This window comes from Zonotrichia leucophrys, chromosome 11 (genome assembly GCF_028769735.1).
Source record: "Zonotrichia leucophrys gambelii isolate GWCS_2022_RI chromosome 11, RI_Zleu_2.0, whole genome shotgun sequence".
Classification (NCBI taxonomy): Eukaryota; Metazoa; Chordata; class Aves; order Passeriformes; family Passerellidae; genus Zonotrichia; species Zonotrichia leucophrys.
In genome coordinates this window covers 18,030,707-18,047,683 of record NC_088181.1, presented here as the reverse complement: position 1 = coordinate 18,047,683, position 16,977 = coordinate 18,030,707, and the positions used below count along the sequence as shown (strand labels likewise).

At 42.2% G+C, this 16,977-nt stretch overlaps 2 protein-coding genes across 2 annotated transcripts; one reads left to right on the top strand and one right to left on the bottom strand.

The window, feature by feature from the left end:
* Positions 1–2,541: 2,541 nt before the first annotated feature.
* On the bottom strand, positions 2,542–5,436 carry CIAO2B (cytosolic iron-sulfur assembly component 2B). Its single transcript, XM_064723124.1, has 5 exons — positions 5,221–5,436; positions 5,035–5,114; positions 3,643–3,768; positions 3,152–3,197; positions 2,542–2,751 (listed from the first exon to the last, which is right to left on the bottom strand). The coding sequence occupies exons 1-5, from the start codon at positions 5,351–5,353 to the stop codon at positions 2,654–2,656; spliced, it is 483 nt and encodes a 160-aa protein (XP_064579194.1). The 5' UTR covers positions 5,354–5,436; the 3' UTR covers positions 2,542–2,653.
* Positions 5,437–6,622: 1,186 nt separating this feature from the next.
* On the top strand, positions 6,623–16,872 carry LOC135452737 (fatty acyl-CoA hydrolase precursor, medium chain-like). The gene is made up of 13 exons (XM_064723123.1): positions 6,623–6,824; positions 7,369–7,573; positions 7,862–8,000; positions 8,265–8,398; positions 9,591–9,744; positions 9,963–10,064; positions 10,888–10,986; positions 11,459–11,599; positions 12,772–12,852; positions 13,549–13,696; positions 14,310–14,459; positions 16,197–16,269; positions 16,418–16,872. Exons 1-13 carry the CDS (start codon positions 6,749–6,751, stop codon positions 16,605–16,607), a joined length of 1,692 nt encoding a protein of 563 aa, XP_064579193.1. The 5' UTR covers positions 6,623–6,748; the 3' UTR covers positions 16,608–16,872.
* Positions 16,873–16,977: the final 105 nt, after the last annotated feature.

Sequence of the window (16,977 nt, the reverse complement as noted above, 5' to 3'; positions counted from 1 at the left end):
CAGCAAAGCCACTGTGGTTGGTTCTGTGGTAAATACAACACCCACATCACTTAAACAAACACACCAGATCTAAACCAACCAGATTCTCCATCCCTAAACAGCAGAGTCAGAACCCTGCTTTGAGAGCCCACAGCAGATCCTCCGTACTGAAAAGTCATCCCCCAACTATTAACAATAAACATAAACCATCATACACCTTCTGTTGCTTCTCTGAGAAGGTAAATGGTGCAAAGTGCCTCCCCAGGGCTGCTGTGCACAGTGTGCTTCACGAGGCAGTGCCAACATCCCAATAAATTATTTCACACTAGTATTAGGCAGTGGTGAAAGCCAAGCAGAGCTTCAGCAAAGCACCATTTACTGATCCCTCCTCTGTTTGGAGTGCAGGTTGAAGCAATCTGTTGACAGCTTAATCATCCTCCTGTTTTCCCCCTGGCACATACCTGCATTTCCTTCTTCCCCAAAATCTGGGGGCAAAATTTATTTTCTTTGTAAAAAGCCACAAAAACCAGAAAGCAAAATGAAACCAGCCAAGCATGGTGCCCAGGAGCTGCCTGCATGCATCACCATGGCTGGAGCTTCATCTGTGCTGCAAATGCTGGCAGTGTCAGAACTCATCAGTTCAGTGACTCAACAAGAGAGGCACAGCAAAGCTGGGCCTTCTGTTCCTTGCCCAATGCTAATATTACATAAATGCTGTCTTTATTTGCAGTTTCATTCATAATCCCAGCCGTGCTGCCCATTCAGAGGTTGCTGAGCCAAGTGAGCTCAGCAGAGTTGAGCTGAGCTGCTGCAGTTGATTTTCTGCAGCCCAGTGCAGAGGAAAGCTCAGCTCTGCCCTGGCAGGGTCTGGCTTTTCCCTCTCCTGCTTTGCTGGGTAACTTTGGACTCACACTTGGAGCACTGCACTGGACTGCACTGCCAGGCTGAGCTTTACACAATGTCCATGAGCTTCACCCTTTCCAAACAGCACCTGAGACCCTCCCAGGGAAAATGCTACTGGAGTACAAAGCACTGCCATCAAACTGCTGAGCATAACCTATGTTTATAGGAAGTGTACCTCTTATTTTCCAGATAACCGATGGCAAAGAAGGCTACATTGCAATGGGTGTATGTGATGGGACCCAGGACATTCCTCTGGCTGCCCTGGGTGATTCCAGACCCTGGCAAGGGGCTCAGAGACCTTGGCACGGAGTCACAAACCCCTGTGCCTTCAATTTTAACCCATGGAAACAATTCCCAACTTTGTGTGAAGAGTTACAAGCCACAATAGTTTGAGCAGAATGACAGTGAATTTATCACGGGGTGAAAAAGTAGAATTTTGGGGTTTTTAGAATGGGGGTTCAAGAGGCAAGATGGAGGAATCCCATCCTTCTTCTTCTTCTTGCCCTCCATCTCCTGCTGGGATGGTGACACTTCTGGATTGGTTTAGAGTAGGAACACACTGCCTAACATAGGTGATAGGTATTGAAAAATTATTGTAAATAAAGTACAGGTAGTTCGTAATATAAAAAGCCAACACCACCCCAAGGGCAGGGACCGTGCCACAACCTGGACAGATCTCAGCAGGTCAGAGAAAGAATGGAACAGATAAGGGAAAATAAATAACCTTGGAAAGCAGAACCAACGAATCTCAACTTCTTCTTTGGTCACAGGGCTGGGTAAAAAGAGACTTTCTGATACCTCGGGAGCCATTTCAACCACAGAAACCTGAGATATACATACCAAAATACCCAACAGGATTTCTCAACAGGTTCTTATTTTTCCATGTGGTCCAGGACTAGAGACATCCTTTACAAAAATTTAAATGAATTCTAAATCAGTTCTTCTATTGTCAATGTCTGCCAAAGAGAACAGTTTAGTGAATGTCACAGCTCCCAAACCAGAAGCACAGGCTGGGTTTTAGCATTAAATCTCAAAGCATTTAGAGCAAAACTTGTCCCTTAGCTGTCAAACACTGCCAGGACAGTCTTTCAGCAGAGCCTGCTGGGCTGTTCATACTGAGAACTGGTAATGACTCCTGTATTGCAGGTGCACAAATAAAAACTCCTTCAAAGACACTGCATTTCCTACCACTATGAAGCAGTAATTAAAAATAAATCATGTTTTACACAGGTCTAAAGAGCCCTCCACATCTGGCTAATCTAAGGTGAGATAATTAAAACCAGACACGTGATTTGGAAGTGAGGACACTTACTGCTAAATGTCCTCCAGCTTTGCACACATCAGCTTCTACAACTTGTGATGTCTGAAAGTAAAACTGTTTTAACAGTCTGAAACTGTCACAGGAATGTAAAGATTTTAACTAAAAGTTACCTTGGTGTACTTGTGAAGTCCAGTGTGCAAAATCCACTTCTAAAGTGCAGCTTATAACTTACTTTTAGTAGTGAGAAACCAGTTAAAAATAAGTTGAAAAAATATCTTTAATGGAAAATTCTACCCATGCAATGACTCATACAATTAAAAAGCCAATTTTTATTGTATTTTTGTAGCTGTCTGTAAGCATAGTATTTTTTTTAAAGAGCAAAGAAACATTTCCTCAAGACAATTTAAGTGATTTTATTTTGCTCACCGTTTTATGTAAATTGTAACATCACCACTTATATACAAAATCAGTTGAGTAGATCAGAACAGCAATGATTTCCTCAGCAGGCAATCATGACCGAGCAGACAAACACTGATTCACCACTTCCAGCAGGTGAGAGTTTTCCAAAGCAGCTGCCACCCTCTCCTTATCAGCGAGCTGTTTGTTAACTGCAGGAAAAACCCACAGCAAACATCAGGACAGAGGCACTGGGTGTGCTGAGCTGAGAGAGCACAGCTCAGGGTGCTGCAGGGCTGGGGATGCCCAGGGCACCCCGGACTCTGTCTCTGCCACAGCTGCTCCTCAGGTGGGACACAAGAAATCCACATTTCCTCCCCTTTTCCACGTGCTCAGGCACATAATCAGTGACTGACTGAGAGCACAGCCTGAGGAGGTGTTTAGAGAACACTGCAGCCCAATCTCAGTGACACTCCGTGCTCCCGCTGTGGAACATCCCCCAGGATCTGGCACAGAAAGTCCCAGACACGGAGCAGATGCTCTGCAGCTGTGGGTAATTTTCAAGATTAAAACAAATATGAAGACCACACAAGAGAGGACTAAAAGCCTTACCTGCGTGCTCAGAGGCATGTGTTCCTGGAGTTATGTGAACATCCAGCTGAAACAGCAGCACACAACAAACAGGGGACGAGTTCAACAAAACATTGGCAGATTAAGTTGAAACTAATAAAAATGAAATAGCGACAAAAAGCAGGGAGAAGGGACATTCTTGCCACTATCAGTTAGTCAATATAACAGAATAAAATAAAAGTCTAAAATTGCAGAGTATTCTGCATTTGCAGGTGCCTAAGCTGCTCCAGAAAGGATGAGAGCTGCCCTCCTGCCTGGCACAGAGCATGCAGTGATTGCCCTCAGAACCCCTGGCCATGAGAACAGCCCCAGAACTGTGTGCTGGTATTTCACCCACTGCCCTCTCTGCTTCCTGCAGGGTCCCTCACACAAAACTAAAAAAAGCTCTAGTTATTTTTCACTGCAAGCTTGGTTTTTTCCCCTTTTTTTTTAATGTTTCCAAACACATCCCCCACTTCTGCTTTGATCCCCACCTTGAACCTCTCGGGCAGCGAGCGGAGCAGCTTGACCTTGATGGAGAGGCCGATGAGCGTGGCCATGCTGCAGTGAGGGATGGTGGGCGTGAACTCCACCGACACCGTGCTCTGCGCATCGTCCACCTGCGGGGACACCGCTGTCACCGCCACAGCACCCAGCCCGCAGGGCACTGCGCTGGCACCTGGCAGTGCTCTGCCTAGGTGCGACTGGAAATACAGTTAAACACTATGGAAAACACTATCAATATATTTAAATATTATAAAATATTATGTATCATTACTATGTAAATACTATGTTAAATATATATAATATTATACATATTAAATTATAATATAAACATTAAAACTATACACAATCTAAATATATTTAAATATTATATATTTAAATAATATAATATAATATAATATAATACAATATAATAATTTAACATGTATACTGCAACATAATTAATATATATTATTTAATATATATTGAATAGGTTTCATATATTATACATTATTATATTTATTATTATACTTTAAATCAATTATCAAATATGTATTATTATGTATTATTTAATATCTAATTAATATTGCGTTATATATAATTGAATATTATCATGTTTAGATATTATATTATTCAAATATTATTTAAACATTATATATTTAAATATTATATTGTATTATATTATAATTGGTAAAATTATAACTATTCTAAATATATTTAAATATTATATATTTGAATATTATATTGTATTATATTACATTATATATTGTTTAATATATACATAATGTATTATAATTAATATATATTATTTCATATATATTGAAACATTTTAAAATATTATACATTATTATATTATTATACTTAATATAAATTATCAATTATATGTAGTATTATTATGCATTATTTAATATGCAATTAATATTGTGTTATATATTATTAAATATAATATATAAAAATTATATTATAATTATTTAATTATTATTTAAATATTATCTATTTAAATATATTATAATTATTTAAATTATCATTCTTCTAAATATATTTACATATTTTATATTTAGATATTATATTATATATTACTTAATATGTAAAATAATTAAAATATACTATTTAATATATATTGAAGTTTTAACATATTATACATTATTACATTTATTATTATACTTAATAGCAGTAATCAATTTAATGTATTATTATATATTATTTAATATGTAATTAATATTGTGTTACATATTATTAAATATTATAATATTTAAAAATTGTGTTATTTACTTGTTTAATATTTAATTTTTAAATATTATATTATATTATATTATATTATATTATATTATATTATATTATATTATATTATATTATATTATATTATCGGACGTCTGAGGCAGCACATCCCGGCGGGATCTCACTTTCACTCGCATTTGTTCGACGACGTTCAGCTCCTCCAGGGTGAGCGGGTGCTCGGGGTCATTGATGGAGCGGATGAGATGTGCGCGTTAAGGAAAGCGGCGCTGCCCTGCCCGGTCCTGCCCAGCCCGGCCCGGCCCGGCCCTGCCCTGCCCGGCCCGGCCCTGCCCGCCGCTCCCGCAGGATATCGAAGATCTCCCGGTCGTCGATGGCGTCGGGCAGCTCATCGTCTTCCTCGCGGGCGGTCACGGGGCGCTCCCCGGAGCGGCGGTAGATAAGCGGGTTCGCGTTCTCCAGCGGAGCCGCGCCCGGGCCCACCATGGCGGCACCGACACCGGCACCGGAACCAGCCCGGAGCGGGATCGGCGCCGCACCGGGGCGGGAGCGGGGCGGGATCGGGAAGGGCCCGGGGCGGGGCGGGCCTGTGGCGGGAGCGGGGCGGGCCCGGCTCCTCGGGCGTGTCCCGGAGCTCTTGGGCTTCCCCGGAGCCCGGCTCGGCCGCAGCACCGGGCTGGAAGCGAATGGAGTCGGCGGCGCAGTGTCCGGCGCTGCCGAGGATGCTGCGATGTAATTGTTTATCTCATCTGTTCCTTACTCTGAAAAGTCAAACGAAAGAACCCCGCACAAATTTAAACTGGTGTGGTCGTGTGGCGATGAGATACTTTGGCTTCATACACCCCTCTAAAAGGAGATTAAGGCAAGAATTTACTATTTTGATTTGGTTTTCTTTTCTTACTGTTACTTTCTAGTCATTTGTAATCTAGTCCTGGTTGTTGCGTGGGAGGTGGGTGTTGGCGGGTTAGGGGTTTTGTTGCTTTTTCCTTGTCATGGCGTTTTGGTGCTATTTTTTGTTGTTTTAAGGGGGTTTTAAAGAACTTGATAGCATTTAAGCTCTGTGTTCAGACTTGCCCTGTGTTCTCCGCCGGTGGCGCTGACAGCCGGTGAATGAAGGAGCGGCGATCGGCGCCGGGCACTGCCGGGACCGCCTAAGGCCCTCCCGCCCTGCGGGGCTGCGCCGGTGACCGGGGTTATATCGATAATAGGGCTGTATCGATAATCAGAGCTGCATCGGTGATCGGGGCTGTGTCGGTGACCGGGGGTTGTGTCGGTGATCGGGCTGTATCGCTGATCAGGGTCTGTGTCGATAATCAGGGGCTGTGTCGCTAATCGGGGCTGTAGCGATAATCAAGGGCTCTGTTGATAGTCAGGGATTGTATCTCTGATCAGGAGCTGTGTCGCTGATCAGAGGCTGTATCGATAATCGGGGCTGTATCGCTCTATCGATGATCGGTGGCTGTGTCAGTAGTCGGGGCTGTATCGCTGATCAGGGTCTGTATCGCTGATCAGGAGCTGTATCGATAATCGGGGCTGTATCGCTGATCAGGATCTTTATCGATAATCAGGGGCTCTATCGATAATCAGGGTCTGTATTGATAGTCGGAGCTGTATCGCTGATCAGGTCTGTATCGCTAATCGGGGCCGTATCGATAATCAGGTGCTGTGTCACTGATCAGGTGCCGTATCGATAATCAGGGGCTGTATCGCTAAGCAGGGTCCGTATCTCTCTCCTGTTTGTGTTTGGCGCTCTGGAGGCGTTGGCTGCCGGTCACGCCGCGGTTCAGCCTCGCTCCGTGCCCCGGCTGCCCTCGCCGGGACCTTTGTCCCCTCCTGTTCCGGATAAAAGCGCAGAGAGGCCCCGGGAGCCCGGGGGTGACCATGGCTCCTGCGAGCCCGACCGCGGTCCTTTGTGCCTGCTTTGGCTTTGTAGCGCTCCTCGTGTGCGGGGCAGAAGGTGAGCTCCGTGAGCTGGTGCTGTTCTTGCTGCTGGGGAAGCCACTGCGCCAAGTGCCAATGATTTTTACAAAGGCGGTAAATCTCTTCTGCTTTGATTACCAATCTGCCAAACTGCCTTCATGATGCAAAAATTACTGGTTTTGTGAGATGAAACTTTTTCAGATGATTTAATGAAAATAAAGCTTTCTGTCTTTTTTGAAAGGTAGAAAGCAGCAGCATTTCTGAATTCTATAAACAAAATATTTTTAAGATTTTGTTGAATGATAAATTTAGGAAGTGTTAATGGGTTTGCTGTTTGCTCTGAAATTTGCTCTTGCAGGTTAACAAAATCCTGCCCTACCTGGCTCCAGGTGACACTGGCATGAGGGCTTGGCAGGGGGTGTCTGTCACTCCACCAAAGCAATATGAAGACTGAACAAAATTGAAAGGAATAACCTGAAATGGTCTAAATTAAACAATCAGTTAAAAATACTTAATGGAAAAGTCTGTGTGATAGTTATGAAGGTGCAATTTAATTTTTTTTTTCCTTTTGTGTTACCTAGGACAGAGTGGTGCTGGGCCAGAAGTGACCATTGCACTCGGACGGCTCAAAGGAACACAGACAAATGTGAAGGGCACAGACAAGCTTGTCGATGTTTTCCTTGGAATTCCTTTTGCAAAAGCCCCTCTTGGATCCTTGAGGTTTTCTCCACCTGAACCACCTGAACCCTGGACTGGTGTGAGAGATGCAACTTCTCACCCACCGCTGTGAGAGCTGTTCATTTGTGCTGGTCAGAAATGTGTTTATTGGGGTGCAGAGGCCTGAGTTGATATTTGGTGGTGGATGCACTGCCAGTACTGCTGGAGTGTTTCTAGTACAGGTGTGGAGATGTGCTTTTACAGGCTGCACCTCTCACTGATTATAGATAAGACAAAATTCAAGCACCCTGTGGGGATTCAGCTGGGTGCAAAAGAAGTTTTCTCTACTGTTGTTACCTTGATGCTATTGCAGGTTTAGTACTAATAATTGTGCTTTTTTTATTTTTTTTTGTGAAGCTGTCCTCAAGATCTGTCCCTGTTGAAAACAGCAGAAAAAAACTTCAAAGAAAAGCACCTTGCATTCCAAACTTCTGAGGACTGTTTGTATCTCAGTGTTTACAGCCCTGCTGGCTCAAGCAAGAAGGACAAGTTACCTGTATGTAAACCATTGAACAAACTTGTGTTTTATAAAGCTTGCAAGTAATGATTGCTCCTAAGAGACTTAACTGCTTTTGAAAATGTGATGCTGCACAAGCAGAAATTATATTAGCATGTAAAATTCCATGTCCACCAATGTGAAACTCAGCAGCCATCATGCTTCGGTGATTTGGTGTTCCTAATTCTCTGATGTTGTTTTCCTTTTCCAAGTGAAATCTGCAAACCAGTACATAAAGATGTGTCTCACCCTTTTGTTTCCAAGGTAATGGTGTGGATCCATGGAGGCAATTTCATATTTGGTGGTGCTGCTCGCTATGATGGCTCTGCACTGTCAGCCTATGAGAATGTTGTGGTGGTTATAATTCAGTACAGACTGGGACTCCTTGGATTCTTCAAGTAAGAACACCTATTTCACTTTGTAAAAAGTACTTGCTGTCATGTTGAAAGCATGGGTAGTTCTGCTTGCTTAATGTGCTGAGCTTCTATATCAGCTTCCCACTGTTAGAGTGGTTTAAATGTACATAATTCACCGACATCAGGACTTCAGAACACTGAGAAATGTCTGTACATTCCATCTGCATGGTCGTGCAGCCTGCTATCAGACCTTAGCTGGGCTTATTTGGTGCAGGACAGGATGTTTGTTCTGGCCTTTGCTTCCATCCTCTGCTGTGTAAAACAAAAACTCAGGCAGAGTAAAGGCCAGGGGTGTACCTGAGCAGGGGTGAGCAGAGAATGGAGGGAGTCAGGGGCTGAGGTGGGAGCCTGAGGGGCTGTTGGTCACTTTGCACCAAGCACAGAGTGCTGAGGTGGCTCTGCTGTGCCACTGTCACTGTGCTGAGGAGTGCTCTGTGCTTTCTGAGGTGGCTCTGCTGTGCCCCTGTCACTGTGCCACTGCTCTGTGCTTTCTGAGGTGGCTCTGCTGTGCCCCTGTCACTGTGCCAATGCTCTGTGCATCCTGAGATGGCTCTGCTGTGCCCCTGTCACTGTGCCACTGCTCTGTGCTTTCTGAGGTGGCTCTGCTGTGCCCCTGTCACTATGCCACTGTCACTGTGCTTCCTGAGAGGGCTGTGCTGTGCCCCTGTCACTGTGCCACTGTCACTGTGCTTTCTGAGAGGGCTCTGCTGTGCCCCTGTCACTGTGCCACTGTCACTGTGCTTTCTGAGAGGGCTCTGCTGTGCCCCTGTCACTGTGGCACTGTCACTGTGCTGAGGAGTGCTCTGTGCTTTCTGAGGTGGCTCTGCTGTGCCACTGTCACTGTGCCACTGCTCTGTGCTTCCTGAGAGGGCTCTGCTGTGCCCCTGTCACTGTGCCACTGCTCTGTGCTTTCTGAGGTGGCTCTGCTGTGCCACTGTCACTGTGCCACTGCTCTGTGCTTCCTGAGAGGGCTCTGCTGTGCCACTGTCACTGTGCTGAGGGATGCTCTGTGCATCCTGAGAGGGCTCTGCTGTGCCCCTGTCACTGTGCCACTGCTCTGTGCATCCTGAGAGGGCTCTGCTGTGCCACTGTCACTGTGCCACTGCTCTGTGCACCCTGAGAGGGCTCTGCTGTGCCACTGTCACTGTGCCACTGCTCTGTGCTTCCCTTCCAGCACTGGTGACGAGCACGCCCCTGGGAACTGGGCGTACCTGGACCAGGTTGCTGCCCTTCGGTGGGTGCAAGGAAACATCGAGCACTTCGGTGGAGACCCAGCTTCTGTCACTCTCTTTGGGATATCTGCAGGATCTTGCGCTGTTTTTGCACATGTAGGTATATAGTACATAAAAATAAAAATCTTCAAAAGCTTAATTATGATTTTTGACAGTAAGTTTAACAGCATATTGGGCGAAATCTGGAGATTTAGCAAATAAAGATGTGTAATTCCCAACTGAATCCAGGAGTTAATAGACTATAACTAGCAAAAAGTTGTAAGGTAAGGATGTTAGTGTAGAATAAATACTTTTTGTTCTTCCCTTCTTGGCAGGTGTTATCTCCTTTATCTAAGGGTCTCTTTCATAAAGCAATATCAGAGAGTGGAATTATAATTCCCCCCAGTAAAAATTTACGTCTTTCAACAGATCTTGAGGTAAGCTCATTTTTTTTGCATTTTAAAGTCTTTATAGCCTAAAATAGGCTTCTTCTATGGATAGAAGGATACTATATATCTATATAGGATATTTAAAGGGTATATGTGGATATCTAGAGGATACTTCTATGTGATAATTTGTTTAAAAGAAAAAAGGGGAAAATGTCATTGTATACCATGCAACAAAGTTGATCCAGTTTATTGTTGCAGCACACCTGTTGAATTTTGGTCTGTTTGGTGTTAGAAATAGATTGGAAAGCTGTATGATTGTAACAGCTGTGGGCTGGCAAAGGCATTTCAGTCACACACATATCAAGCCAGGCAAATCTCCATTTTTATACCCACTGTTCTTGATACAGTAACTCTGGTATTTATTATGGAAAGTTTGACAAGAATCCAGAAGAAGAATTCAGCTTTTTATTGACCTACAGTCTTTTAGGGAGGGCCTTTATGTGAGGTAAATTAATTAAATATAAAAACAACAAAAAAACCCAAACTTAAAATAAAATCACTTTCTATGAGTGCCTTTTAATATCTTTTCCTGTAATGGCAGACAGTAATAATGTAAATATTTCTATATTTTCTTTCCTTATTTGGTTTATGCTAAAGCTTGTATTATCTCTACAGCAAAGTTTGAAAAAACAGTGAATGGAAATACAGGAACAAAGAGAAGTACAGCAGAATAATTCCACTTTGTGATCAAAGAGTAAAACAAAATACTCAAAGATCTATCAAGCTCACTTAAATCTGCCACTAAGAAGCTCTTAACAGCAGCATGTATAATGATTTTATAACAGTGCTTGTCTTTGTTGATAATTTTCAGAAAATTGCCAGTATCTTCAAGTGTGATGCAAGCAGCTCCCTCTCCCTGCTGAGCTGCTTGAGGAAGCAGGAAGCAGAGCACATAGTCCTTAACAGCAAGGTAGGTGACACTTCATGGCAACAGAACTTTTAATGGCTCACTTGCAAAACTTTAGCTCGGCCTCTGATCAGAGTTCATTGATGCTCTGTTCCAAAGTTGATTTTTCTTATCTTTTGTCAAAATACTGCCTAAATGTTGAAGCAATTTCACACATCGATTCTTTCTGGAAGTTTGGCCGTGTCACAGCACGTGTGAAGTTGTGAGCAAGGCCTGAGCAGCCCTGTGTTTTAATGTCAGAACAGCCCCAGATCAGGAACCCTTTACATTGCTCTACACTTGACCCAGCCAGGCCTGCATTTTACACTCTTGTGCCAAACTGAATTTATGTTACAGTGGCTGTAGATACTTGAATTTCTTAAAGCCCTTTTTTGCATTTTGGATATTCAGTGTGGACATCTTACATGATTTGAAGGAAAAATTGGAAATACTATTAACAACTAATTTCATCTTTTGTTTTTTCCTCTTTCTTCAGGAAATCTCATTTCTACCCTTAGTTTTGGATGGAGTGTTTCTTCATAAGCCACCTGAGGAGATATTGGCTGGAAAAGAATTCAATGCAGTCCCGTTCATGATAGGAGTCACCAACAATGAATTTGGCTGGAACATTAGATCGGTGATTTAATGTCTATTCTTTATTTTTATTGTGATTTTAATGTCTGTGTTAAGTGATAGGACAAGACTTTGCAGTGATGGAAATACATACAAGGTTAACATTGCTTAGATCATGGCTCTGCAGTGACCCAGAACCACTGGGTCACAGAGGGTGAGAGGCTTCATCCTGCAAGTTAAACTGCATGGACACAGCAGCTGGAACGTCAGTTTTGTACAGTGCTTTTTTATCCTATGGATTTAATCCCTCATCCAGGCAGAGAGAGCAAAAGAATGCAACAATCAAGGACTTGTTCCTGAAAGACAAGTACAGCCAATCCTTTCCCCACCAGGCTCAGTAGTCAGGGTTGATGCACAGTGTGCTTAAAAATGTGCCACTGATCACCTCGACCAGCTTCCCCTTGGTATCATAACCTGCAGGAAGAGCTTTCATCTGAAAATCTCACCTGGGGCAGAGTGAGGGCACAATGCACGTGCCCAGCCCATTCTCCTTTCTCATGGGAACTCAATGGGTGCCTCCAAAACATGGGCAAATGCTCTCAGTGCACAAAAACTGCAGGAGATGGATTTGTGTCCTCTCCTTCCTTGTCCCTTTCTGTTATTTCCTAGATATTTCCTTTGTGTAGTACCAAGCATTTGTTCTGAATCTATGAAGCAGCTGTTGCTGGTTGTAAATCCCAGAATAACAATGCAAAGTGAAATCTGTTTGAATTTATTTTGCAGAAGAGTTGTTTTATGCAATGCTGTAAAAGAGGAAGAACTCTGCGTTAGGGTTATTTCAAAGGGCTCAAACAATTGGACTAGAGACAGACTTAACAGTCAGTGACTTTTAAGATCTCCCCCAAGAGAATGACAATAAGCCTTGAGACAGAAGCAGCTTTTTGCTTCAGCTCTGCCCTCATGTTTTCTAGTCTTACAAGTTTCTTAACATTGATTTAAGGATAAACTATGTATTAGGAATGGTTTATCTAGAAACCTTCACCAAGACAACGTTTACTGCAGTAAATAAAAGCTTTTCAAGGCAGCTGCTGCATTGGGCTGCACTTTTGCATATGATATGATGCTTTAAAAATAAACACCAGTAGTAAGAATTAATGGAATAATGTAGTATCAATGTTTAAAATAATGGAGACATTGAATGGTATGCTAATAACATTGATTTTTCTCTCTGTACAGACATCAAAAATGAAAGGTTTGAGGGAAATAGGAGATAGAAAATCAATTGCCTCAACTGTAGATGTTTTTCTACCAATGATTGTAAGTACTGCTGCACTAATCTAATTTGAGAAGTGAATTTTCTTTTTCATGTATGTAACAGATTTGGGTATCACTGCGTGAGTCGTGGTGTTACTGAGGGCTGAGGCCATGGTAGGCTCTGGGGAGAATCCCAGCAAAGTTGACATGACCAGGGTGTATGGAATTACACGGAAATAGGATTGAGCCAGACCTGGCATTTGGGAAAATGCCTTTTTCATTCTAGACCTCAAAGAATACTTTTATCTTACATATTTGTGGGATTACTGCATCTTTCAAGCATCAAATTCTAACCCTGAAAATTTACACTGTTTGGAGATCCCATTGGCCTTGTCCTCTTTTCTAATGGTCCATAAATCTTTCAAGGACTGAGAATTTACTTTTGTGATTCCCATCTCTCTTCTCCAGATGAAAACAGAAGCTGAAGATATTGTCAGTAGAAATTGCTGGATCTACACTTATTCCTGCAGGGTTTTAACCCATATAAATCTGGTGCAAATTTGACCTAAGGTGGTTGGTTTGTTTGGGGTGTTTTGCCCACAAAAAGCATGAATAGGTTTTGTTTCCCATTAACATGGGTGCTGTCCTGGACATTTGTGCCTTTGCAGAATCTCTGAAGTTTAAAAGATGGCAAATTTAGCTGCTAATTTAGACTGTGATGTTTCTTGTCTCTTAGGATGTTTGTTTCTTGTCTCTTAGGATGTACCCTCAGATTTTCTGCCCATGATCTTAGATGAATATCTGGGAGACACAGAGGACCCTGCAGAGCTCCGGGACGGATTCCTGGACCTGCTGGGGGACATGGCAATTGTCATGCCAGCCATTAAAGCACTGAATTATCACAGGGGTAAGCTGATCAGCAGCAGTGGGACACTCAAACCCCCTGCTGCAGGCTGGATCAAATGATGCAGACACAAATCCTGTCATATGTAGGCAGCCCTTCTTGAGATTCCCACTGGGAGCAATGATACAGGTCTGCAGGGTTGTGTCCCTTATCTCTGTATAAGTGTGCTTATAATCACAATACATTGAGAGCAGAGCATGATAACACAAGTAAATATTTGCTAACTGAAGTATACAGGCTTAAAAATTAAAACATATCAAAGCACCTTTGTCCTTTGGCCCATGGCTGTTTGGGAAATCAGCAACTCTGGTCTGTAAATTTTCTGGTGTGTAAGTGTAGACAAGTCATGCCAAGATATTCCAACGTGGAAATAATTTGATATTTTGCTTTTTGTATGTTATCTTAGAGTGGATCTTCCAATTTTTTTTTTTTTTGTGTGTGTGTGTAAGCTAAGCACTTAATTTTGCATTAAAAGTAGAAGTACATATTTGAATGTAACAATTACACTAGAAATGTGCCCAGTATAAAGCTCTTTTTAAAGCAGTATTTTGAACAGCTGATGACAGCTGAAGTTTATGTATCTCTTGTGTAACTCCCTGTTTGTTATGTCTTGCAGAGTCTGGAGCTCCTACCTACTTCTTTGAGTTCCAGCACCGGGCCAGTGCATTCAGGGACAGCAAACCTGACTATGTGAAGGCTGACCATGGGGATGAAGTTGGCTTTGTCTTTGGGGGGCCATTTCTGGCTGGGGACATCCAGCTCCGCAGTAAGGAACAGACACCACTCGCTCCTGAATGAGTCCTGTAGCCCTGGCATTCTTCTATTGAGTGTTCTATTAATTTCCATCAGATTAAAGTGCATATATTGGCAGTGAGACCAAGCCATAACCCTTTCTCCTGGCAGAATTGGTTTTATGCATTTAAGCATCTTCTCCAGCTTCTCTCCTTTACAGTCTGCCTGGTCTGCAGCACAGTCAGTCCCACATCTTGTCAGCAATTCAGCAAACAGAGTATTTCCTAGAAAATTCACTGTCACTGTCCCAGCACTGTGATGAATTTTTCAAATGGCTTTGGCTGAAAATTAAATTGAAGGAAAGATCAATTAAATTTTCAGGGTGCTTGGGAAGCAGGAAATATAGGATCTCTTCTTTTCCTGAGGAGTTTAGGCCAGTGTCTCCTCCTTTGAGGAAATCCCATGGGCTGTCAGGCTCCAGAGAATGGGGGACTTGGCTTCTTTTGCAGGAAGTGATTCCAGCCATGTTCAGAGCAAGACTTGGAATTCCAGTGTTTCATTTTTTGTGTGAAGATCCAATGGCTAGGTCTGTTTTGCCTCACAATTCAATTAATACTTCAGCATTTATTCCAATGGAACCAATCCACTGAGGGAGGATTAAGGGTGTACTCGTAAAATTTCCATGGGATTCTGGAAGTTCCCTCTGTCAGAATCCCACGTTTTTGTATTCCCAATGACTCTGCCAGTCACTGAACAGTTAAGAAACATGATGCCACTTCTTAAGGAACATAATTAATCCAGCAATATCCTTTAATTACATATGCCTAAGACAGAAGTACTCAGCATGAAGTATTTTCTTTCCTGTGAAACATATTAGGAACAGTTCTTCTTTTGACAGAGACACAAAAATTCTGCTTATTTTAAGTGAATTCACTATTTTTTTGCTGCTTTTGTTTTAGTGATTTGCACAGTAGTTCATAGTCTGATCAAATATGTACGTCAAAGCCTCCATAAATGAAAGTATTTCCTTTTACTTCACTGAACTTTGGAGCAATCCAGCTGTGTTGTAAAGCCCTTTGTTAATCTGTTACCAGAGCCTTTTCCTTTTTTTTTTTTTTTTTTTTTTAATTACATACCATTTGGCACTAGGAAACACTGAACAGTTCTTTTGCCTGAATTTATCAAGGGCTTTAAGATACCAAACATTTTTCTTAGTGTATTGAGATGCATTTATAATTAAAAACACACAGGAACTGAAATAATTCTCACCTAGTGATACAGTGAGCTTATGTTATGTATAACTATATTTAAAGAAATACTCTTGAAGTGCTGAGAAATGGAGTGGCACCATCTTGTGTGAGAAAGGAGAAATCTTTGCCTGGTCATGCTCTGAATAATAGGGAGAATTTCAGTCCCACAAAACTAGAATGGGATCCAGGAAACACAGTCATGTGGCCCATTCCTGGAGTTGTACTGGGATGCCGGACACGTGGGGGTTTTTTGGTTCTGCTCTGATTTCCTGGAAGGTTACAGGCACATCACCTTATTTCCTTGTTCCCAAATTCCCAGATTTCTACAGCAGGGTATTGATGCTGAAGTCATTCATGAGGAGTGCTGAAATGCCCTGATGCTTGCTGTAGGAGTGATGTTGGCCAGTGGTGTTGCAATTGCCAATTGCCAGCACATTCACAGAGGGAAATCTGCTGCTGGTGTAGGAGCCATGTCCTGATTTGTGCCACACAGAGCAGATATTCTGTATTTTGTCTTTCAGGTGAAGTTACAGAGGAAGAGAAGAACCTCAGCAGAACTCTAATGAAGTACTGGGCTAACTTTGCTCGAAATGGGTAAGAATCATGAAGTTCATGACAGATACTGCTGCTTTGCACTGACTCCATGGGGAATTGTCTGGTTTACTGATTCAGTCTTAACTTGTGGGATTGAATTCCCCTGTGACTGAAAAGGGCACTCACTCTTCTTTCCTCTTGCTTACAGGAATCCTAATGGAGAAGGTCTGGTTGAATGGCCATCTTACAACCTAGATGAAGAATACTTGCAGATAAATCTACAACAAAAGAAAGACAGAAAGTTGAAAGAAAAGAAGGTAGAATTCTGGAAAAAAGTGATCCTTGAAAAGACAAAGAGCAAAAGCACGCAAAACAAGAAGTTTAAATTAGAGTTATAGTTTACAGTCTAAACATGCACATAATATGCAAAATATTAGGATATTAAAAAATTAATTGAAGTATATTTGAGGATAAAATTGTGTTTCCCTCACCTTTTCTTCACAGTTGTCATACCTGCAATTATTCACTGTAATAATTCCAGTTGATCCTCACTTGTCAAATACAGCTACCAAATTTCCCCAATGCTCATGTTTTTCTGTTACTCCCCATGACTGAAGACAGAATGTAGCAGCAACATTGTTTTAATAAAGGGAAATCAATGAAGACCCAATTTGTGAGTCTCTTGATGCCAAGTTTATTGGTGGTACAGAAGCTTTGGTGTGGTGTAAATACAGAAATGTCCCCTGTGGAAAGAAGATGAAACTACAG